This window comes from Cicer arietinum, chromosome 6 (assembly GCF_000331145.2).
Source record: "Cicer arietinum cultivar CDC Frontier isolate Library 1 chromosome 6, Cicar.CDCFrontier_v2.0, whole genome shotgun sequence".
Taxonomy (NCBI): Eukaryota; Viridiplantae; Streptophyta; class Magnoliopsida; order Fabales; family Fabaceae; genus Cicer; species Cicer arietinum.
Genome location: NC_021165.2, coordinates 6,616,398 through 6,637,954, shown reverse-complemented (window position 1 = coordinate 6,637,954; position 21,557 = coordinate 6,616,398). Strand labels below are relative to the sequence as shown.

Genomic DNA, 21,557 nt, shown 5'->3' with positions numbered 1-21,557 from the left:
ACTCTTTCATTCTTTTGTGCACATTCTAATGGGTGCCCTAGTCAAGCCCTAATATAAACGGCAGCATTTTGGTGAGCAAGTAGAGACACACAATTTGATAATATATCTTTTATAAATAATTGTTAGTGATAACTACTTAATAATGGTAGGAGGACATTGTTAGCATTAGAGATTAAAATTTGTAATTTGTTTCATAAAATTTCTTCAAGATCACAATTTATTTGTTATTTTTTCATTCAATGTAGAAATTCTTTTATCGAAAAAAACTCATTTCGTAACATTTATTTCATAATATGTAATCGTTTTGATTTTAAATATAAGTAAAATATATACATATTTAATCTATAATTGGAGGAAGTATAATGCAGACAGAGTATATAACTCATAGACAAGACTATTATGATGCACGAACACTTTTACTAAAATATATATACATATAAACTTAATATGTAATGAAATTAACTAAAAAGTTTAATTTAGATTGAGAACTAAAAATAGTCATGCAATCACACAACTCGTCATCAATCACAGTTAAATTTTATTTTAGCTAAATATCTCGTAGTTTTAAAAATTCTACACATTTATCTTCCAAATAAAATAATCTATATTGAACAACTTGAGTTGTCTTAAAAAATGTACTCCTTTTTAAAATTTCTGCATTCCAACGTGTTCTTAAAATGTGTTTGGATGAATTAATTAAATGAAAATTTTATAATTTTTTAAAATAAAAATTTAAAGTTGTAAGCAATTTAAATGTTTCAATTGATTTTTTTACATTTATTAATTTGGTTCTTTGAATTTATTAAGTGTTTATTTAAAGTTGAACAATATGAGGGACAAACTACACAAGGTCCTAAAAATATAATTACCAAGTTATTTGGTTCTAGTTTATTTAATTCAACTAACACAAATAATCTACCGGAGGAACATCAATATTCAAATATGCATATTATTGATTCTTTGAGTGATTCAATGTTAGAAGAGAACAATGTTTAAACTATCAAATATCTTTTAATTTGAAAGTAAACTCAAAGTCTATGGCGATAAATATAACATATCCAAATGTTATTGTTATTAATGATAATTTACATCTCAAAATTGTTCAAAACTTGAAGAAATTTAGGGATTTTAAAATAGAGATGTCAGCCAAACAAATAGTAGAGATTGACGCGAAAATAACATACTGCTCTACTACTAATAAATAACCTTTTACATAGATTATTTCTAAGGCAAGAAAACATAATATAAAAAATGACGCTATAGTATATAATTTATGTCCAAAGAGCTAACAAATCTACGTGATTTGAGAATTTTATTTTTTTACATTTTTTCTTTCTTTCATGGATTAGATTTATGTATCCGGTCGTTTATCTTTTTAATAAATTTTTAGCGTAAATAAAAGTGTTTATTCAAAGTTGGTCATTTTTAAAATTTTTGAAAATTTTAGAGAAAATATAAAAATATCAAAAGAAAATGGTTCAAAACGGAAATAATAAAAATTGGGCAAAAACTTAAATTTTAGAAAATTTAAGGGACTAATTTACATAATTTTAAAAAATTCATGGTGTCCGGTTAGCAAAATTTTAAAAAATTACAGAAAATAATGTGAAAATTTTGAAATATATTGAGACAGTTATAAATAATGGAAAAAAATATAAAGAGTATTTTAAGATTCATCTATACCTTTTTTTATAAAGAATGTATGATTTTGGTGTGATTTTTTTCTTTCAATTTCATCATTCATTTAAACTATTTAATTTATAATTTTTATTTATCTTTAACTTTATATAAATGAAATACTTTTATTTAGTGTGACATTTTTCTTTCAAATTATATTTCATTTAAACTATTTAATTTACAATTTTATCTTTTTATTTAATTAAATAACTAATTTTTTTTAAAACTTCAACTTTAGGTATACATTTATTCTTTCTCATTTGAAAAATTCTATTATGGACCACAATCCACCATAGATTAATAATTGAAAGAAAAAAATTAAACCCCAACAAATAAATATATGTCATTTCTTATAAACAATGATTATCTTCATTTCTATAACTAAATTAGTTACTTAAATAATACAAAATCAACAAAAATAAAAGAAAATAAATCTATATTTCATGTTGAATCGATATAAATCATATCATCATTTTATCCATAAAGACAAAGAAAATCGTGAACTATTACTTTCGAATAATATCATTGACAATCGTTAGAATCTCCCATATTTTGTAAGGATTAAGTATTATATCACTCACAGTATAATTGACCTTCAATTTTATCATTTCATCACTTTATATGAAAAATAACGAATAAATAATTTACTTTAAAAAAAAAGAATTTATCTTTTTTTTTACATGAGATCATAGAAAAAAAATTGAGTAAATTGTCAAATTGTCCCATGAAATTGTAAGGGTCGGGTATTTATCTCTTGAATTTTGAAAATAGGTAAATAACACATTGAAACTTAAAGATACCATTCAATATAATTCTTTAATGAATGAGGTTGACATAGACGTTAATTGCTAATGTGACAAACTCATACGTTAGCCAACTCACTGTCACATAAGAGAGCGGCTAATTTGTCCGATTTTAGAAACAAATGTTGAAACCCAATTTAAAAAAAAAACTAAAACTATGTAATCGTTGCAAGGGTAACATCTTCATCTATACAATTTATTCTTGTTATTTTTTCATAATGTAATATCTTATTCTTCCAAAACCTTCATATATATAATATATTATTCTTCGTCTTTCATATTGTTTAAATTGTAAAAAATGAAATAATTAAAAACCACATCTCATTATTCTTCCTCCACAAGTAAAAACTTGAATCCAGTGATTCTTAAATGTCATTGTAAAAAAAAAAAGAAATCGTTGTTATAGTTGCTAATTTCCTTGTTTTAGTTTGATATAAGACCACCATCCATCAGGAGACCTAAACTACCATTTATAAATGCACCACTACCCATTATAAAACTTATGTCACCACTCATGAATACACCATCATCTTCACCCATTAGAGCACCACCACCAATGATAGGGTAACTTATGGACCACCAACCATAAAAATACCATTTTCTAAGTCTAACTCAAGAACAAATGAACCAAGTTTCATTGATTTCATTTATAATCCAAGGATCCAACCTCCAAATCAAGTACAGTAAGCATAACATTTTGCTTTTAATTGTAATAATTTGAGAACTTATTTACTTATAAGTTATAAATTTCATATACCAAGTTGAATACTTTATATTTTTCAGCAACAATGTTGCAGAGTACATTCAAATTATACTTCAATATTTTGTCTACATTTTCTAATGATTAAACTCTATTCATCAACCTTATCTTCCACACCTCTTCAACTCTATAGTCCTTAGATAATGAGATTAGTTTGTCAATCACCCTTGATTTCCAAATATCATCAACTCTATTGTCTTTAGTTGATGATTTTTTTACCAAACTGTCAACTTTGCCAATAGTTTTTCCTTCCACACATCTTTGTTTGTTAAGCAAACATAGTTTCTTAGTTTTATCCATCCATATAAAGAATTTGCAGTTATAAATATCATTTGAAAAAAAATTAGAAACATCATAGAATGAGCACAAAAAAAATTATCTTCTAAAGTTCTTTTTAGTTGCAACAATTCTAATAACAACTTTTATTTTACTATTATTTTTGAGAATAACTGAATTCAAATTTTTACCTATCAAGAAAGAAAAATAAGTAATTTTTTATTCTTTTATTTATACAATTTAAACGCTGTAAAAGAGACGGAATAATAAAATTATATAAATAAATTTTTGGGAAGAGGAACAAAAATTGATTATATAGATAAAAATATTTCCGTTTAGCATAAAAAAGAGTTTAGATATTTTAAAAAGCGTTGAGTTGAGAAGAGGCAGAAAGCGTGGAAGCAGAAGAACCTCACTCTTCATCTATTCTCCAATGTTTGTTTCTCACACTTCTTTCTCTACTACTTCGCCGATACAACCAACCCTAACTTAATACATCTTCCACTCTATTTCCGTTTTTCATCTCTCACTTCAGAATGTCTCACATCGCTTTAACTGCATCGCCCACAACCACCGTCCTAGCTTTTCACCGTATGCTCTCTTTCTCTTCCTTTAAACTATCGCTTATTTTTCCTCTTTTAATATTCACCGTCAATTCAACATCATAGGATTCACTTTTCTCCCTCCAATTAGGTGGAGCGAAACAATGGAACACGCTGTTTCCATGTAATTGGAGAAGCAGAGGAACATATCCGTCCTTATTTACAAACTTTACCAGAAAACGGTTACAATTGCGGTTTTTTGCTTCGGCCAAAAATGGCGGCAATGGAGGTGGTGTTGTGGATGAGATATCCGAAACTGAAAAGGCGCACACGAATTTCGTGTGGCCTGATAACAAGGTTTTGCATCGTTACTTTTTCTTTTTCGAGATTGAAATTGTGTAGAGTTTGCTAATTGCTACTTTGATTGTATGTGTATTCTCTGATTCGTTGTTTGCAGAAGCCTAGAATTTGTATATTAGGTGGTGGATTTGGTGGTTTATATACTGCTCTAAGGTTGGAATCACTTCAGTGGCCCGATGACAAAAAACCACAGGTAGCTATTTTAACGTTTAATGATAATAACAACTCTAAACTCAATTCAGTTCCTTCAAGTGTATGGAAGTTGATGCAAAAAGCCATGATTGGAATGACTAGGTCTCGGGAAAACATTTTGTGTTTTCATTTTCACACATTTCCATGAGAGACTATTGAAGTGAACTCTTGTCATGGAGAGAAAAATGAAATAACAAAGATGAATATATGGAAATAATGAAAATATTTTTTTTGACATTTTCATTGTTTCTAGAAATGCCCACAATTGTTCACTTCAAGAGAATATTTTATCTCCTTGTTAGCAATTAAAATTAACACAAATTTTCAGAAATGAAAATAAAAAAAGTTTTTACGGTGTAAATGGGCCCTTAGGAGCCTCTTCCTTGATGAAAATCTGTCACATTGCTGAACATTCACCAATGGAGCAAAAGGGAAAAAAGAATCACATAAGTGCCCTTAATATTGTTGAAATGCCCATTTTGATAATATTATGAAGCACTGATGTTTGTTTCGAACGCCAAGCACACCACTAACACTAATATGTAGACACTAGTAATAATTTGAAAAAATATAAGTGATTGAATGCAACCACGTGTGTCAATGTCTGGTAGTGATACTGACACGACACCGGGCATATCTTCGGTTTGAAATGTGGGTGCTACATATTAATATATATCAAGGAGCATTATATAAAACCGTAAGAGATGAGAATAACTGTTTTTAGTTTTAATCCTAACCATATCATATAATTGCATGGTCATGAATGAAATAACTGACGCTCTCACATGAGATTTCCATATATTTTGTTTGTCTCTTGCAAGTTGCTTGTACAACAATAATTATATCCATGCAACGTGATTTGATTGTTGAGTTTTTCTTCACCTTTTGCTTGTTGGGGATGTTTTGAATAAAAAATAGGAATTTTTTATTTGATATGGTACAGATTGCTCTCGTCGACCAGTCTGAACGATTTGTTTTCAAGCCACTGTTGTACGAGCTTCTATCTGGTGGTATGCAGTATTATACTTATGCAACAACTGTATTTTTCTTTGTTTCAATGACGATTAAGCAGAATTACATTATGGCATACAGAAGTCGATGAATGGGAAATAGCTCCTCGCTTCTCGGATTTGCTGGCAAACACTGGTGTGCGGTTTTTGAAAGATAGAGTAAAAGTTTTGCAGCCCTCTGATCATTTGGGAGTGAATGGATCCAAATCATCTACTTGTGGAGGAACTGTTCATCTTGAAAGTGGCCTTCATATTGAATATGACTGGTACGATATGCACTATTTTAGTACCTCAGTGTATCCTGGCATGAATTCTGTTTTACATGCTGCTCACGGTGTTATGTTTTTCTCTGGCTCTTTGTTCTGCATATTGACCAAGGTTCTTCAATTTATAAAAAATAGGTTATAGGCTACTTACTGTGACCATGCTCTTGAGTTTATTCTTATAGTAATAGTAATGATTAGTATTTATTGGCAAGATCCTATGTTGTGCTGTATACTAAATGGTTTCTTTGTGTATATAAATTATCTGTTTATGTTTGGTTGGAGTCTTGGAGTGGAATGGAGGGGAGTCAAATATCTCCTAAGCTAGTTTTAGCTCCCCTCCAAAAGTAAGGGAGGTTTGGAGTGGATAGAATACTTGTTTAAATTTAGACTTAAATACCCTTATATTTAATGTAACCTTAAATATGATATGAATTAAAAATGTAATTTTTCACTTTCCTTCAATTAAAATCTCTTCCCTCCCCTTGTTGAACCAAACACTAAGCATTTTAAAATATCTCCCCTCTCCTCCCTTTCCCTCCCTTCTATTAAAATTTCTCCCCTCCCCTCCACTTGGTCGAACAAAACATACATAAACCCATATATAATTGCACAGTTTCTGTTGATTTGAACTTTTTCACCTCTTCGTGCGGGACAGCCAGGCTGGTTCTTGCATTGGGAGCTGAAGCTAAACTGGATCTTGTACCGGGAGCAGCAGAATTTGCAATTCCTTTCTCAACTCTAGAGGATGCACGTGTAAGTGCATGACAGGATGGGTCAATTATTTAATATCTCAGGAATGACATGCAATCTTTACATTTAACTGATTTTATGTTTTGGTTTCTTGTTGCAGAAAGTTAACACTAGATTAGCAATATTAGAGAGAAAGACCTTTGGTAAGGACTACCAAATTAGTGTGGCTATTGTTGGTTGTGGATACTCTGGGGTTGAATTAGCTGCAACATTAGCAGAGCGATTACAAAATAGAGGAATTGTGAGAGCAATTAATGTTGAAACAATGATCTGCCCAACTGCCCCACCTGGCAATAGGGAAGCTGCACTGAAAGTAAGTTGTTTAGAGTTTAAATTTAATGCTTAGTGGAACTTGAATATCAGTTTTCTATAGCCATGGGCAATTAGGTGATGGTTCACAGAATGTTGCTTTGTGTTCCCCTCTATGGCAAGGCAGCAAAATATACTGTTCTCTTTAATTTTTTCTTTTATACGATTTCATGTCAATAAAATGTAATTGAGTGAAGTTACATATTCAGAGACTAGAGCTTTATGTTTGAAGATGTTAAATAAAAATATAAGTAGAATTATTCTATTGATTCTAAAAACAGTGGCAGATCTAGTACTTTGGGGGTTAATGTATTTATAAAAATAAATTTTAAAAAATTAGATCAAAGATCTAAATCGGTCATTCAAAAAAAACAGAGGCCTCTTCAAGCATCTCATGTTGGTCAAATTAATATTTTTTAGGGATATTTTAGACCCATTACAGACTATTTTGACCTACATTTGAAATATTTTGGAACCAAATTTGTGTTTTTCATTTTTGGGGCCAAGTAAGAGACCGTTGAGAGAGAGAGTGAGTGAGTATGTTTGGGTCAAGAGTGCAATTTTAAACTCTTAAGAGTGGTTAAAATAAATTATTTTAGGATATGTGTAATCTTTAAAATTGTATTATGTGCAGGTGCACATCCCAACTAACGAGTAGACCCCCCCTGTCTAAAACTAAGTGCTCAAATTTATAATGTGATTATTCATTGTTTGGGTTGAAGAAATGTCACCCATTTTATGCCAAGACAAGGCGATCTTTAATCAAATGTAACCCATTTTATTTTATATATAAGGCAAGATGCTCCTTGCTTAAATTATGTTTATTGAATTTAAAGTCTTATCATATCCTTCTATTATCTGGATTAAGGGTATGTTGCTTCTATTTGTAGCTGGAGATTTTTAATAGTCAAACTAATTTCTTCATAAGCTTGGTGATGCCTAAGAAAAATCTTAATAATTTATTTGAGTAATTACGTCGCATAGTTTTGAATTTTTTTAATATGGTCTCAATGTCCGTCATATTGTTTAGGATTATGGGGATCCAGTCTCTTATAATGTTTTGAAACTATATGATTCAATTGCAAAATTTAAAAATTAAATTTAAACCATAGGACCTAAATGAGTTTTCTTGAAAAGTCCTAAACAATAATTTGACTAATTATATAAATTATTTGGAAGAAATGTATTCTGAGCAATTTGACATACTAAGATTCCTTCTACATAGCTTAAATAACTCCTATTCTCTAACACTCATTTCAAATAGATCTATGCATAACTTAAGCCTAAACCATATATTCGTAACTGGCATTGAATGCTACATTGGTTCCCCATGATGAAATTGAAATATTGAATGCTTTTGAAACATCCTGGTTTTGAAGTTAAAGCTTCTCCAGCATGCCTTCCTTAAACTAAGGCAGCAGTAGTATTTTCATACCATTCAATATAAGTCCTTAAATTCCATTACCAATATTATTGCAACTTGCAAGCAATCTTATAATTTCTGAAAGGAAACATTATACTGTGGATGTTAGGTTCTTTCGTCCAGGAAGGTTGAACTTTTATTGGGTTATTTTGTCAACTGTATTCGGAAGGCCAGTGGATTGGAGTCTTCAAATACCCTGACAGGGGTAGATAAGAATTGCATTGAAACAGTGCCCAACTTTGAAAAATATATATTGGAGCTGCAACCTGCTGAAAGGGGAGTGCAGAGTAAAATCGTTGAAGCAGATCTGGTATTGTGGACTGTTGGATCCAAACCTCCTCTTCCTCATCTGGAATATTCCGATGTACCATTTGTAATTCCCCTTAATGCCAGGGGACAGGCAGAAACAGATGAAACTCTTCGCATTAAGGGTCACCCACGGATATTTGCACTTGGTGACTCTTCTGCGTTAAGGGATTCAAATGGAAGGATCCTTCCCGCCACTGCACAGGTGTAGTTTAATTTGCATTGTATCTAATCTAATTGTATTATGACATGTATATATATTTTTAGAATACTATATCATCTCTATTTTCGGACTGTTTTCCTTTACCTTGTAGGTTGCATTTCAACAAGCAGACTTTACTGGTTGGAATATCTGGGCTGCAATCAATGGGCGCCCACTTTTGCCATTTAGGTATTGTTGCATTTAGAAGTTTGTTATTTGCTAATAAAAGGGAAAAAAAAGGCCACTCGGATGCAATAAAAGCCCCATCATGGCAGTCTCCAGGGACATGTCCGACTCAGAAGTTTGTTATTTGCTAATAAATTTGTTTAATTGTTCAGTAATGTACACCTAACACTACATTTATTCTTAATCTTGGTGCTAGGTTTCAAAACCTGGGTGAGATGATGACCTTGGGAAGAAATGATGCTGCCATTTCTCCTAGTTTTATCGAGGGGTTAACTTTAGAAGGTCCTGTTGGCCACACTGGTATGTTGGCCTTTTACGCCACTCTTCATTATGCTGGTAATCTATTAAAAACATAGAATAAGAAGAAAAATTGGGTTGAGCTTTTTCTGTTTTTGCAGCTAGGAAGATAGCTTATTTGATCAGGTTACCAACAGATGAACATAGGCTTAAAGTGGGGATCAGCTGGCTTACAAAATCTGCTATTGATTCAGTGTCACTGCTACAAAGTACCTTATCCAAGGTCCTTTCAGGATCCATAGCTAATTCAGATTGACGTACATAGCATGGCTTATTCAGAGATTGTAGCATATTAGCATTTATTCATTATGGTCTTGTTCTTGGTATTACAAATTAATGTGTAAGATGGGTATCAATATATCATCCAACTGTATAAGTAAGAGATCCAGTGCATCAATTATTCAATTTAAGTTTTAGCCCTCATCTATAGCCATCACTGAACTTTTCTAGGATCAAATGTCTGGCAATATGGAGCCCCATCATTCTCTCTCAACATAGGAAGGAATTTTCGGTAAAAAAAATAAAAAACACAGGAAGGAAGTTAACGTGTTTATATATTTCATCCTTATAGTCAATAAGCAGCTTAAGAATATTCTTATCTAAACTTTATACCGAGTCTTCATTTTATCAACGCTTAGTCCTCAAGCTTTTCTTCCCGTATTGCTAGGCTGATAGCTAAACACTCGGTTCATGGTAGTTCTAATTTTTAACTGATATTAACGGGACATGTTTTTAAAAGGAGTCACTGGTCCACTACCCTCCTAGCTATAAATTGAATAGATTTTACCTTTTATAAGATTAATTTCTATATACTATCCATGTAAAACATTTTACACGCTTAGCAAATCAAAATTTAATCATATAAGTAGAAATAGTTAAGATTAAAATTTAATATTTTTTAATCTGTTTTGATGATTATGATTGATTGAAGTCTGATTTTTTTTTTTTTTACATTGATATTGTAAATGAGTTAAACCATTTATAAAAAATCTTGTTTCAACTGGTTTTGAAATTCAAAAACCACTTTTTAAAGTTCAAGACATGTTTAAATCATTTTTGTTCATAGCTGGTTTTGGATGCAATTATAAATCGGGTTTGAGAATAGTCGAATAGTCCAATTTGTATTTGAGAAATTTTTGATGTTGTTTTAAAATCCAACTATTTAATTGGTTTTAATTTTAATATAGTTTGGATATCAGTAATAAATATAAACCATGCACACCTCTGTAAAAATAAATATTAAACCATGCATACTATTTTTTTCTGGTGAAATCCACGCAAGTCTAGTTGATCCCGGATTTGCCTTACAGGGTCGCTGAGGAATTTAACACGATCACATGCTTACGAAACTAGAAAGATCCATCACATTGCAATTAATTTCCCACGTATTACAATTAAGAAGATAGCTAAATGCGGCCACACAAACAATCAATTCAATTAGTAGTAATTAATACGTCTCATTTGAATTCTATACAATTTTTTAAAAATAATTAATTGTGTATCTCATTTGAGTTGTATAGATTTTTAAAAATTATTTGTGTTGATTTTAATAAGAAATGAGTTTAATTTATTAATATATTGATATTAGTTATAGTGACCTAATTAGATTGGTTGAGATATATTAAATAAATGTGTATTAGTGGCAAAAATTAGTACTTCATTATAATATAAATAAACATATAATTTAATACAAGAAAATATTGCAAATGAGACACAAAATATTACCAAACATGAAAAATACTATAGACACGTGGTTTTTTCTACCAAAATAATCACTTGGTAATTTAATATATATCAAATTTGTATTATTTGTTGTCGACTGTGCAATCAACACATTTAAATTGTCCAATTAAAATTAGACAATTCAAACTTAAAATTTAAACTGTTTAATTTTAATTAAAACATTGTATGGTCCGGATATGTCTATATAGAGAATCTCAATTCATATATATTTTCTTACTTTCTTTTGGTGATAAATTCTTTAGCATCATTTTTTGATTTTTGATTTAATTCCATCCATAGAACAAAACAAAAAAAATAGTTGAGGAGTGAGCGCAATTAAGTCTTTGCAAAAAGCAGAAATCACCATATTTTCTTTCCCATCGACTATCCTGAAACTGATAGTTTCTTATATCTTTTTCATTGTTTGATTATCATAATTATTTTCCCAGCTATCATATCGTATTTGTAACGTTGGTTGTACATTACATCAATAATTAACATACGAGGACACCACATGTTAGTTAGTTAGTTGTAGTTGCTTGCATGACACGCCAATCAAGCACAGTATCGCTCCCTAAATCTATTCTAGATCATTTTAATTCGTGCGTCCAAGTGATAAAGTATCCATCTTTGTCCCCCGACGGGGTTGGTTTTCCGCTCCATCCTTAAATATAAATAATAAAATTAAAAATAATAATTAATATATAAAATATTAATAATTATTAGATACTTATTAATAGATGGCGATATTGTTAAATTTGACATCACATTTTGAATTCAAACTTGAGATCATATAGTGTGTCAATTTCTGATTGTAATTATATTATCTCGTATATAAAAAAAAAATTAGATTCATTTAATATTAAATTTTCAATTAAAAATAGGCTAAATTACATTTGTGGTCCTTTAACTTAATTTCAGATAACGTTTTAGTCCTTTATCTTTTTTTTTTCCCCGACTTGGTCCTTTATTTTAATTTTAAGTGACAATTTGAGATTTTATGCTTTAAAATTTCAACAATGATATCCTTTTTTATACAAAAATTTAAAAAAAAATTCAATCAAAACTCATAAAATTAATTATATTCTTCAATATAATACAAATTTCATCAAATTCGTAATCCAAATCTTCAAATAAACTCATATTTTCATACTTTATTTGATATTTTTAGGAATAAAGGACTAAATCGGGAAAAAAAAGATAAAGGACTAAAACGTTACCTGAAATTAAGTTAAGGGACCACAGATGTAATTTAGCCTTAAAAATAAATTACAGTTTATAATATTTAAAAATTATTAAATAAATAAATGAGTGTATGTATATAAAAAATAAAATATGAAATCATTGGTGGAATGAGTTCGAATACTAATCAAGAACGATATCAATCAAGAGGATTTCATCATGCACCCAGTACATCTAAACATGACACCTCTCAAGACACATGAAAAAATAATTTTACCGTTTTAACCATTTACAATAAGTTTCAAAATTGATAGTTTCGAAAGTTTCAAATTTTCGAAATATGGATTACATTTCAGAAATTTGAAAAGTTTCAAAAGTTTTCAAATCTGCAAAGTTTCAAAAGTTTCTAAATCTGAAAAATTTCGAAAGTTTAAAAAGTTCTGAAAATTGTCATTTCAAAAATTTCGAATATTATGAAAAAATGGAAAGTTAAAAAAGTTGAATGTTTTATAGATAGTTAAAAAGGAAAAATTGTATTTTCAAGTTCGTTGAAGTCATGACAAGTGTAGATATAGAGATGCATGATAGAATTTTTTGATATGACACATTAATTTATGTCCGCAATTCAAATTAAAAAAAAACTATACATCATCAAAATAGATTTTCTTATCCGTAGTCGTTCGAACATATATTTTATATTTTTTTTTTTAAAATTGAACATACTTTTTGTAATAACTTTGTAATAAAAATAGCATCATGGTGGATTTGATTATCATGAGTATAGAAATTAATCTCTTTTACTAATAAACCCATTACCCATATGACACACATAATTGCATTGATCTGAACCTAATGGATTTAGTCACGGGGTTGAAGTGTGAACCAATAGGGTGATTTCCTTCCATTCTACTTGACTGGTTTGGTATAACTACTGCAGAAGAAATGGTAACAAATACATCTTGACCTGCTAAAATTTCTCTACTAACCATAACCATGACGCTTGCATACTTTTTTATAAATATTAATTACCAAAACTATTAGCCCTGAAATGAATATCTTTACATTCAAGAACTAAATGTCATTTTTAGAAGTAAAGACTTAAAAGAGCATCAATAAAATTAGGTGATGGCTCCATTACTTATTATTCATCTTAGTAGTAGAGTAGATGAGAAACTTAGCTCCAATAAAATTTGAACCAATTGAATGGCTGAAAATTGTGGGCTACACATCGCTATAGATATGGTTTATTAAATTATAATTTTCTAGTATCAAAGAGATATATAATCATGAGTAAAAAAAACGAGATTTCATCGTATAACAACTTTTTTGCAATGGACCACTAAAAATTTAATGCTCTAAACTAAACCACATAAATAATAGATCTTTATGCAATGCAATTGCCTGTGGCCTGTGTTTGGGAAAAAGTTTTAATTCCTCCGTCATAAAATATGAACAATATATTTGATTTAAAATTAGATAAAATACATTAATTTTCTTTAATTAGTTTTTGCTTTTGATTATGTATTGTAACGTAGTAGTACTTTTAGTTAAAAAAAAATATATTTTTCAAAAAAATTTACAACAATAAAAAATTCACTATTTTCTTTACAAAGTCTTATAAACAGGCAATAATTTTCTAATTAAAACTAAAACATATAAAATAATAAAAACATTTACTTTGGACAAAAAACAGTTTATTTCCTCAGATCATATCTTAAAAGTACAATGGTTGTGGGACTATAGCTTCATAAGAACTATGAAAATGAGCTGGCTAAATTTTCAGCTTGCTGACAAAACTACAAGGCACCAAAAGAACTTAAAAAAAGTCATTTTGGGAATCTACATCTACATACATATATATATATATATATATAATATAATGTTGAATGCTCTTGTTTTTCTCATGCAAAATCCCCATTACTGTTAATGAAAATGACATATTTTCTAGTTGTCATCATGTCAAAAATCCAAATCATCAATATGAAAACTAAGAATATATTTATGTAGATTGAATTAATGTATTCACTTTACCTCTTGCCATATCCGCCCACTCTTTTTCTTCTTCCTATAACATATATGTAATTTATTTTGTTTATATTTTCATTTTTGTGTCCATCTTTCAAACAGCAACAACTTCCTTAGACTAATGGGTTTGTTCAAAAGTAAGAGATTGGTTTACAAGCCTGTGAAGGATGTTAATTTAGCCTCTGATAGCACTGAATTCTATCTCCAAGCCAATGTCAAAGGTTCATAATCATTAATCCTTGTCTTCTTTTTTATTTAAAAATTAATTTTGATTTGAGTATGACATAAAAGTATTGGTATGGTTGCTTCTATGGAAAGCTAGTTATGATTTTTTTCCACTTCCATTAAAGTTTTTTTATTTATGAATATGCTTTGTGTGTTAGTTAGTTCATAATGAGATATAAATATTCTCTAATTTTGAATTGCTTTATCAATTTTATAGTTTAATATACTTATATCAAAATCATTGATTGTAAGAAAATTTGAATAGTTTACAATCATGATCATTTAAATTATAGCTCCACGCATGACTGGAATTTTGGTCAAGATTTTCACTTGGTTCTTGGAGTCTCGAATATTTGGAGCTTTGCTATTGTATATATTGAAGGGAGATAATCTTATTCATAAGGTATGTTCTTAGTCTATAGTCACTGGAATTCTATTTTTCATGAAATTCTGTTCTGATTGAAGAAGAACTTCATCTTCAGGATATTATTATTATTATTCTTATTTTTATTTTTATTTGCAGCTTATTACAAATACTGATTTAGAAGAGCCACCTCTTTATGTTCCTTTACATAATTTTGAAGGTTTGTTATTTTCAACTCTTTTCATTCCCTGAATTGATGTACAAAAATAGGAAATTGTTGAATGTGGATATTATTTAATTTCTTGCAGGGTAATTGCAATTAACATAAATCAAAGTTCATTTTGTGTTGAATAATTTAGTTTAAGAATCACCTTAATAGAAAGTGGATATAACTGACTTAAGTTTAATCTAGCAGACAACAAAGAACAAGAAGTCAAATGCTTGGATTTTGGTTTGTCTCCACCAGAAAAAGTTCAACTTGCAATAGATTGTTTACCTACAACTTTAGAAAAACCAATTAATGGAACAAAGCCTTCCTTTATAAGATGGTCCATAATGGACTATTTCAGAGCCTACAATTCAGGAGATATAACACCACACATGGTATTACTATAACTATTTCACCTCTTACATTTTCTTATATCATGTCCTAAAATCCTATCATTTTTGTGTTAACTCTTAAGCATTGAATAAATATAATCCATTTTTGCCACATCACCTCACTTTTACACTGTGTATCCCCCTAGGCCTCATATTTGTAATTATTATTTATTTTGATAGACTTTTCCATTCATCAGATTTCTTCTTCATTTGAACAGGTTGCAGAAAGATTTATAGCTGCTGTTGATGAATCTTCAAAATCTCCACTTCAAATGGGATTCTTTATTAACTACAATGTTGAAGATATACTTAGACAAGCAAATGAATCAACTCTTCGGTATAAGAAAGGTACTTTAATTTATAGAAGCAATTCAAAATGATAAGACTTCTCTTGCAAACCTAAAGATCTTATCTAATAGTATTATTGAAACTCAAAAATCTAAATGGTTTATGTTCCGGTACACCAAAAAATCTCACATTGCTAGGAAATTGAGGCTAAAGATAGTTTATAAACAACACCCGCACTCCTCTATCCACCGAGGTTTTTTTTACAAAAGACAAAACCATGAGGGCTTACACACATGGCTCTAAAGAGGAGAATACCTCGGAAATGTGACTTGAGGTCGGAACATTGGCGCCCCAGATAGAGGGGCCTAAGTTATAGGCCCTTTATAATTTATAAACAACACTCTCACTCTTCTATTCACTGAGATAGAGGGGCCTAAGTTATAGGCCCTTTATAATTTATAAACAACACTCTCACTCTTCTATTCACTGAGATAGAGGGGCCTAAGTTATAGGCCCTTTATAATTTATAAACAACACTCTCACTCTTCTATTCACTGAGGCGGCTTACGCATAAGACCCTTAAGCAGACAATACTTGGGAAATGTGACTTGAGGTGATAATAGTTTTCATATGCTATTCGAATAAAGAAGATGTTGTGTAACATACTCAAAGTTCTGACTTATATGTACTAACTGTATACCCTCAGGAATACTATTTTCAAAATATTGGAGCCCCAAACAGGAGTTATTTACCAATGGATATAATACATAAATTGCAATATCATATTTTTCAGGGTGTTGGTAATATTTTAGTGACTTGATATAAGAGCTAGCTACAAATCACAGATAGAAGCTAGTTGTTCTCATTGGCTATATAAATCTGACTGTACCCCTTGATTTAATCAACGTTCTGATAATCAAAACAATTTCTATTACACTTTTCTCTTATCCATGACATCCATCTCGAGGATTTCTTCTCAATCATATATTTCATATGTTGATGTGTGCTAATTGTGCATTCAATTCAACATTCTTCTGAATTCTGATACTTATTTGGTGCATGTTGTTTCTGTAGGGGAACCTATTTCTGTGCTGGATGGAGTTCCTGTTGCTATCAAGGATGAAATAGACTGTTTGCCATATCCTACTACAGGTAGTGAAATGTGTATTATTAGTTCAAAATTTGAAATGTGTTAATTCCTGATTTCATTATTAACTAGATCATCTTTAAATGGAATTCTCTAGGTGGTACAAAGTGGCTTCACAAACAAAGGCCTTGTACCGATGATGCTTGCTGCGTTAAGCGTTTAAGATTATGCGGCGCCATACTTGTTGGGAAGACTAATATGCATGAACTTGGAGCTGGAACTAGCGGTATAAATCCACATTATGGGTAAGAAAGAAACCATGTGTCTGTCTCTCTGCAATAAATAGTCAGATATTTTCGACAAATAAAAAGAAACAAAAAACTTCTTAAAAATAAACGGTTTACACTTGACAGGGCTGCTAGAAATCCATATGATGCCAATAGGATTGCAGGAGGTTCTTCTAGTGGATCTGCTGCTGTGGTATCGGCCGGGTTGTGTCCTGTTGCACTTGGTGTCGACGGGGGAGGTAAGTTTTTTTAGCCAAAATGATACAAAACTACTAAATAAGTCCATACCATAGGTGCAAAAAAATTTGGTCCACAATATACATATAAAAAAAAACAAAAGTTAGTGAACTAGTTATTTTCTTTGCATACTTGTTTAGGCTCTGTGAGGATGCCTGCAGCTCTTTGTGGTGTAGTTGGTCTCAAACCGACTTTCGATCGTATATCTCATGAAGGGTGAGTATTCGATTCTGTTTATTCGTGTCGAATTATGCTGATGGAGGATTGTAATTTGTAATGATTCAGAAGAATGATTTTGTTGGTATATTCAGAGTTATTCCTCTAAACTGGACAGTTGGAATGGTGGGAATACTAGCAGGCACTGTTGAGGATTCATTGATCACGTTAGTATAAAAGACTCCTTTATGTCATTTTCTTTCTTCAATAAGTTTTTTGACATTGGATTTACATTTTCTAATATTTCAATATTTACAGTTATGCAGCAATCAGTGGGGAAATTCCATCTCATCAACCCTCTAGTATACCTGTAAGAACTTGCTCTTTTCAAATTCACTGATCATCATTTTATAATTGTCTCCTCGGAGATTTGAAATTTAACCTCCGCCTTATCTATTTGAACTAATGAAAATGTTTTGAGCAATACTTTAGGCCAAGATAAATCTTCCACTGCTGTCCTTAACAAAGTCCATATCTAACATCAAGTTGGCAAAGTATGACAAGGTCAGAAATAAATTTTCGTGCATTGAATATATTGATTGGTTATTCATTTTCATTCATATATATTTTTAAAATTTGATTGTTCTAACATATGTTATGTGTTTTAACCACTAATTTCATCAATTAGTGGTTTGATGATTGCAGTGATGATGTCAGAATATGCTGTTCTCATGCTCTAAGCAAGCTCCAAGGTTGTTATGGTTGGAAGGTACTGCAAAATACAGTCCAAAGAATTTTTTGAATGTCATCTTAATTATCATGATTAACAAGTCTAAGACTATCTTTTTGAACTTGAAAGTTAGCCGAGTGATTCAGCTAATAGCTCTCAACAGTAATTCCCTTTTCTTCAATCGGGATTCAGACTTCTTAACTATTCTAAAGAATGTTAAATCAGACCATTGAGTGTAAATAGACCGTTAGACTATTTGATGTGAATTTGAAATAAATTCACATAATATTTGAAAATAATTTTTAAGAGTCCGTTTACTTTGTGAAAATATTTTGTGTCTCTCACCAATGGAGCTTTCATTGGGTAAAATGATTACTTACTAATTTATTTGTCTTAAATAAACACAAGATTGTAGATGTCACAATACCAGAAATAGAAGTGATGCGCCTGGCACATTATTTAACAATTGGATCAGAGTGTTCCACTTCACTTGATTCTTTTCTAGATAAGTATGATATTTTGAACCCTTGAATTTATTCCTTATTTTTTCTCTAGATTTGAGGGGTTGTGACTCATGATACTGACATTACCTAATTACTACTGAAGAAATTTAACAGAATTTGGATGGGATGCAAGGGTAGCACTTAACATCTATGGTGCTTTCAGCAGCATGGAGTATATTAAAGCTCAGAAAATTAGGTAATTTATTATCTAGTTTTCTTATTAAAATATGTGAAATATTGAACAGCGAAAAATGCAGATTTCTTCTCTATTCAATATTCTACATTTAAATATTTTATACACATAAACAAAATGGATATGTAATATGTATGAAGTTAAAAGAATAATTTAGATGACTAATATTAATCTTAACATCTTATATGAAAGATATAGATTAAAAAACATAAAGTGAATTTTATGAAACACAGGAACCGTCAATTGCAGTTTCACAAGAAAATATTCTCCGAGGCAGATGTCATTGTGTCACCAACAACAGGGTTCATTTTCTTAAACTTAACACAATACTTTTTTCTTTTTATTATAATATGTAACATTAACATATCCTTAATACATATGATAGTGTGACTGCATATCCAATCCAAGATGATGCACTGAAGACTGGTGAACTTGACTATGTCAATGGAGGTATATAGATTAATGTCATATTTGTAGTGTCACTACACTATGATACTGATAAAAATGTTAGTAGCAACGATACTTCAGATTAAAAAAGTGTGTGGTGTCTAACACCAACAGATGTGCTTATTTTCAATCATTTTTACTTTCTTAAATTACATGTCACTGTCAATGACAGTATGGAATATCAGTGTATGAGTGCTTCATAAATCTTATTCATCTGTCACTATTATTTCAGCTGCACTTATTCGGTATTCCATATCAGGAAACTTTCTGGGACTTCCTGCTGTCACTGTTCCGGTATAATCAATTTATTCTCTTTTACACTTTCACTTATTACATTACACTTTAACAATAGTAATCAATTTTTTGAAAGAACTCAGCTCAATTACCCTTCATCACACAGGTTGGATATGATAAATTGGGTTTACCTATTGGCCTTCAGTTTATAGGAAGACCTTGGGCTGAGGCAACACTAATCCACCTAGCATTTGCAATGCAGGTAAATCAACTCTTTATTTTATAAGATACATTAAATATAAAAATGTTGTGATAATCAAGGTTTTTAATGTTGCCTTGATTGTATCACAGCACAATTAACTATATGTAATTGGCCGGCTCTATCGACGGATTCTTTTATTGACTGACTTCTTGTCTCCTTTTTCATCTAATGAAAATTACGAAGGCAAATCCAAAACTTAAAGTTAAATGCAACTCACTCTCACTATCAATTGAGGGAAAGGGAGGACGAAAAATCCTTAAATAACAATTCCAATCTTTGGAGCCGGGCTGTTACACTATACTATTGTAAAGGCATCACAACCATAATTTAAAATCTTGATAGCAAATAAATCATATCATATGTGAGTACTAACATTATGGTGTTGTTATGATTTTTAGGCCATATGCTTGCCAGAACACAAAAAACCATCAATTTTTTTTGATCAGCTCAGAAAAAATTAAATAGATTCATATTCATTGAGGTATATCAGAAGGAAGTGGGCACAAGTATTGACAAGTCTATTCAATCAAATCCAAAAGAAGCTTCATGCTGAATTATTTGATATTTTGGACAGATTCACTCTCTCTTTTAATGTTTGATCTATTGGAGAAATTTTATATCCCACTTTATTCAATTTCACTAGACTTATACCCACACATGCATTAGATATATTAATTTTAGGATAATGCTGATAAGTGCCTAAGGAAATAAAAAAGGAAACAAAAGAACAACTTTTGAGTGAAACGGTTTACCTTTTACTAATTCAAAAATTGAATTACACAACTTTTAAATATTTTTCTTCTTCTATATTTGAAGTCTTAATAAGTGTCATTGTACTTTGTCATCATTTCCCTTAATTTTATTAGGGAGTTTATTTGAACAAATGAAATTAAGAGCTATCGGTACTCACAAGTCACAACTAGCTATTCTTCAAAATCTAAAACTCTTTTAATATTAAAATAATTTCTCAAAACCTCATTCCATTATTTTTTATAGGTCCAAGTGAGGAGGCTGGTAGGACTATTGTTTTGTCAACTGAAATTTTTTTCTTTAAATTTATTTATTTTTTCGATAAAATATTGAAAAGAAATTTCTCAAAAAAATCAAAAACATTTTTTTGTCGAAAATATTTCGGGAACAAAAATAAATTAAAATTTTTTTATTTCGAAAAATTTTAAGAAAAAATCAAAAGTTTTTTAAAAAAAAATTCTTTTTCTCCAATAAAATGGAATTTTTTTTTCTCAAAATTATTTTGAGAATAAAATTAAAAAATATGTTAAATCATTTTTTATGTTAAAAGTATTAAAAAAAATTCGAAAAATAAATTTAAAACAATTGTGTTCATAAACCCTATTTAACCCACGTAATTTTAATTTCAACATATAAACTGGGCATTTATTATTGTATTTTTTAAATTGATATCTATATTAATAAGTGAGCCATATATTCCACTGTGCACAAATAATTCTATCCCTTTGATCAATTTATGTAGATTAATATGATGGATTGTTGACAAAAATAAAAAGAAGGTCCTACCGGGAGTCGAACCCAGGTCGCTGGATTCAAAGTCCAGAGTGCTAACCACTACACCATAGAACCCTTGATGATACATTTAACCGATACATGCTTTAAATTGTACAACTTCTGAGTAAGGGT

General features: G+C 30.1%; 2 protein-coding genes and 1 non-coding gene across 6 annotated transcripts; 2 read left to right on the top strand and 1 right to left on the bottom strand.

Annotated features, from left to right (window-relative positions):
- Positions 1 to 3,857: 3,857 nt before the first annotated feature.
- Positions 3,858 to 9,782, top strand: LOC101503757 (alternative NAD(P)H-ubiquinone oxidoreductase C1, chloroplastic/mitochondrial). The gene is made up of 12 exons (XM_073370336.1): positions 3,858 to 3,951; positions 4,052 to 4,107; positions 4,210 to 4,415; positions 4,516 to 4,611; positions 5,554 to 5,620; positions 5,703 to 5,886; positions 6,546 to 6,639; positions 6,737 to 6,949; positions 8,478 to 8,879; positions 8,989 to 9,065; positions 9,259 to 9,362; positions 9,461 to 9,782. Exons 2-12 carry the CDS (start codon positions 4,053 to 4,055, stop codon positions 9,613 to 9,615), a joined length of 1,653 nt encoding a protein of 550 aa, XP_073226437.1. The 5' UTR covers positions 3,858 to 3,951; position 4,052; the 3' UTR covers positions 9,616 to 9,782.
- A 4,262-nt stretch (positions 9,783 to 14,044) lies between these two features.
- LOC101503221 (fatty acid amide hydrolase-like) lies at positions 14,045 to 20,555 on the top strand. Of its 4 annotated transcripts, none has more exons than XM_073370522.1 (21): positions 14,045 to 14,509; positions 14,807 to 14,916; positions 15,037 to 15,097; positions 15,290 to 15,480; positions 15,696 to 15,825; positions 16,840 to 16,917; positions 17,010 to 17,157; positions 17,266 to 17,378; positions 17,517 to 17,592; positions 17,688 to 17,759; positions 17,851 to 17,902; positions 18,025 to 18,096; positions 18,221 to 18,301; positions 18,671 to 18,771; positions 18,869 to 18,961; positions 19,192 to 19,260; positions 19,344 to 19,408; positions 19,638 to 19,699; positions 19,806 to 19,901; positions 20,085 to 20,206; positions 20,300 to 20,555. In XM_073370522.1, exons 1-20 carry the CDS (start codon positions 14,410 to 14,412, stop codon positions 20,163 to 20,165), a joined length of 1,851 nt encoding a protein of 616 aa, XP_073226623.1. In that variant the 5' UTR covers positions 14,045 to 14,409; the 3' UTR covers positions 20,166 to 20,206; positions 20,300 to 20,555. The 4 variants fall into 4 exon arrangements, with proteins under 4 accessions (XP_073226623.1, XP_073226624.1, XP_004503893.1 ...); XM_073370523.1 differs by having other exon boundaries at positions 14,047 to 14,509; positions 15,293 to 15,480; XM_004503836.4 differs by lacking the exon at positions 20,085 to 20,206 and having other exon boundaries at positions 14,050 to 14,509.
- Positions 20,556 to 21,428: 873 nt separating this feature from the next.
- On the bottom strand, positions 21,429 to 21,500 carry TRNAQ-UUG (transfer RNA glutamine (anticodon UUG)). The gene has a single exon. It is a non-coding gene; the product is annotated as a tRNA-Gln (tRNA).
- Positions 21,501 to 21,557: the final 57 nt, after the last annotated feature.

Excerpts from the sequence above, each read along its gene's own strand:
- LOC101503221 (XM_073370522.1), top strand. The coding sequence starts at position 14,410 with ATGGGTTTGTTCAAAAGTAAGAGATTGGTTTACAAGCCTGTGAAGGAT. Across the intron at positions 15,098-15,289 it reads TCCTTTACATAATTTTGAAG|CAGACAACAAAGAACAAGAA; the intron begins GTTTGTTATTTT and ends AGTTTAATCTAG. Across the intron at positions 17,760-17,850 it reads GTTGAGGATTCATTGATCAC|TTATGCAGCAATCAGTGGGG; the intron begins GTTAGTATAAAA and ends CAATATTTACAG.
- LOC101503757 (XM_073370336.1), top strand. The coding sequence starts at position 4,053 with ATGTCTCACATCGCTTTAACTGCATCGCCCACAACCACCGTCCTAGCT. Across the intron at positions 6,640-6,736 it reads CAACTCTAGAGGATGCACGT|AAAGTTAACACTAGATTAGC; the intron begins GTAAGTGCATGA and ends TTCTTGTTGCAG. Across the intron at positions 6,950-8,477 it reads ATAGGGAAGCTGCACTGAAA|GTTCTTTCGTCCAGGAAGGT; the intron begins GTAAGTTGTTTA and ends TGTGGATGTTAG.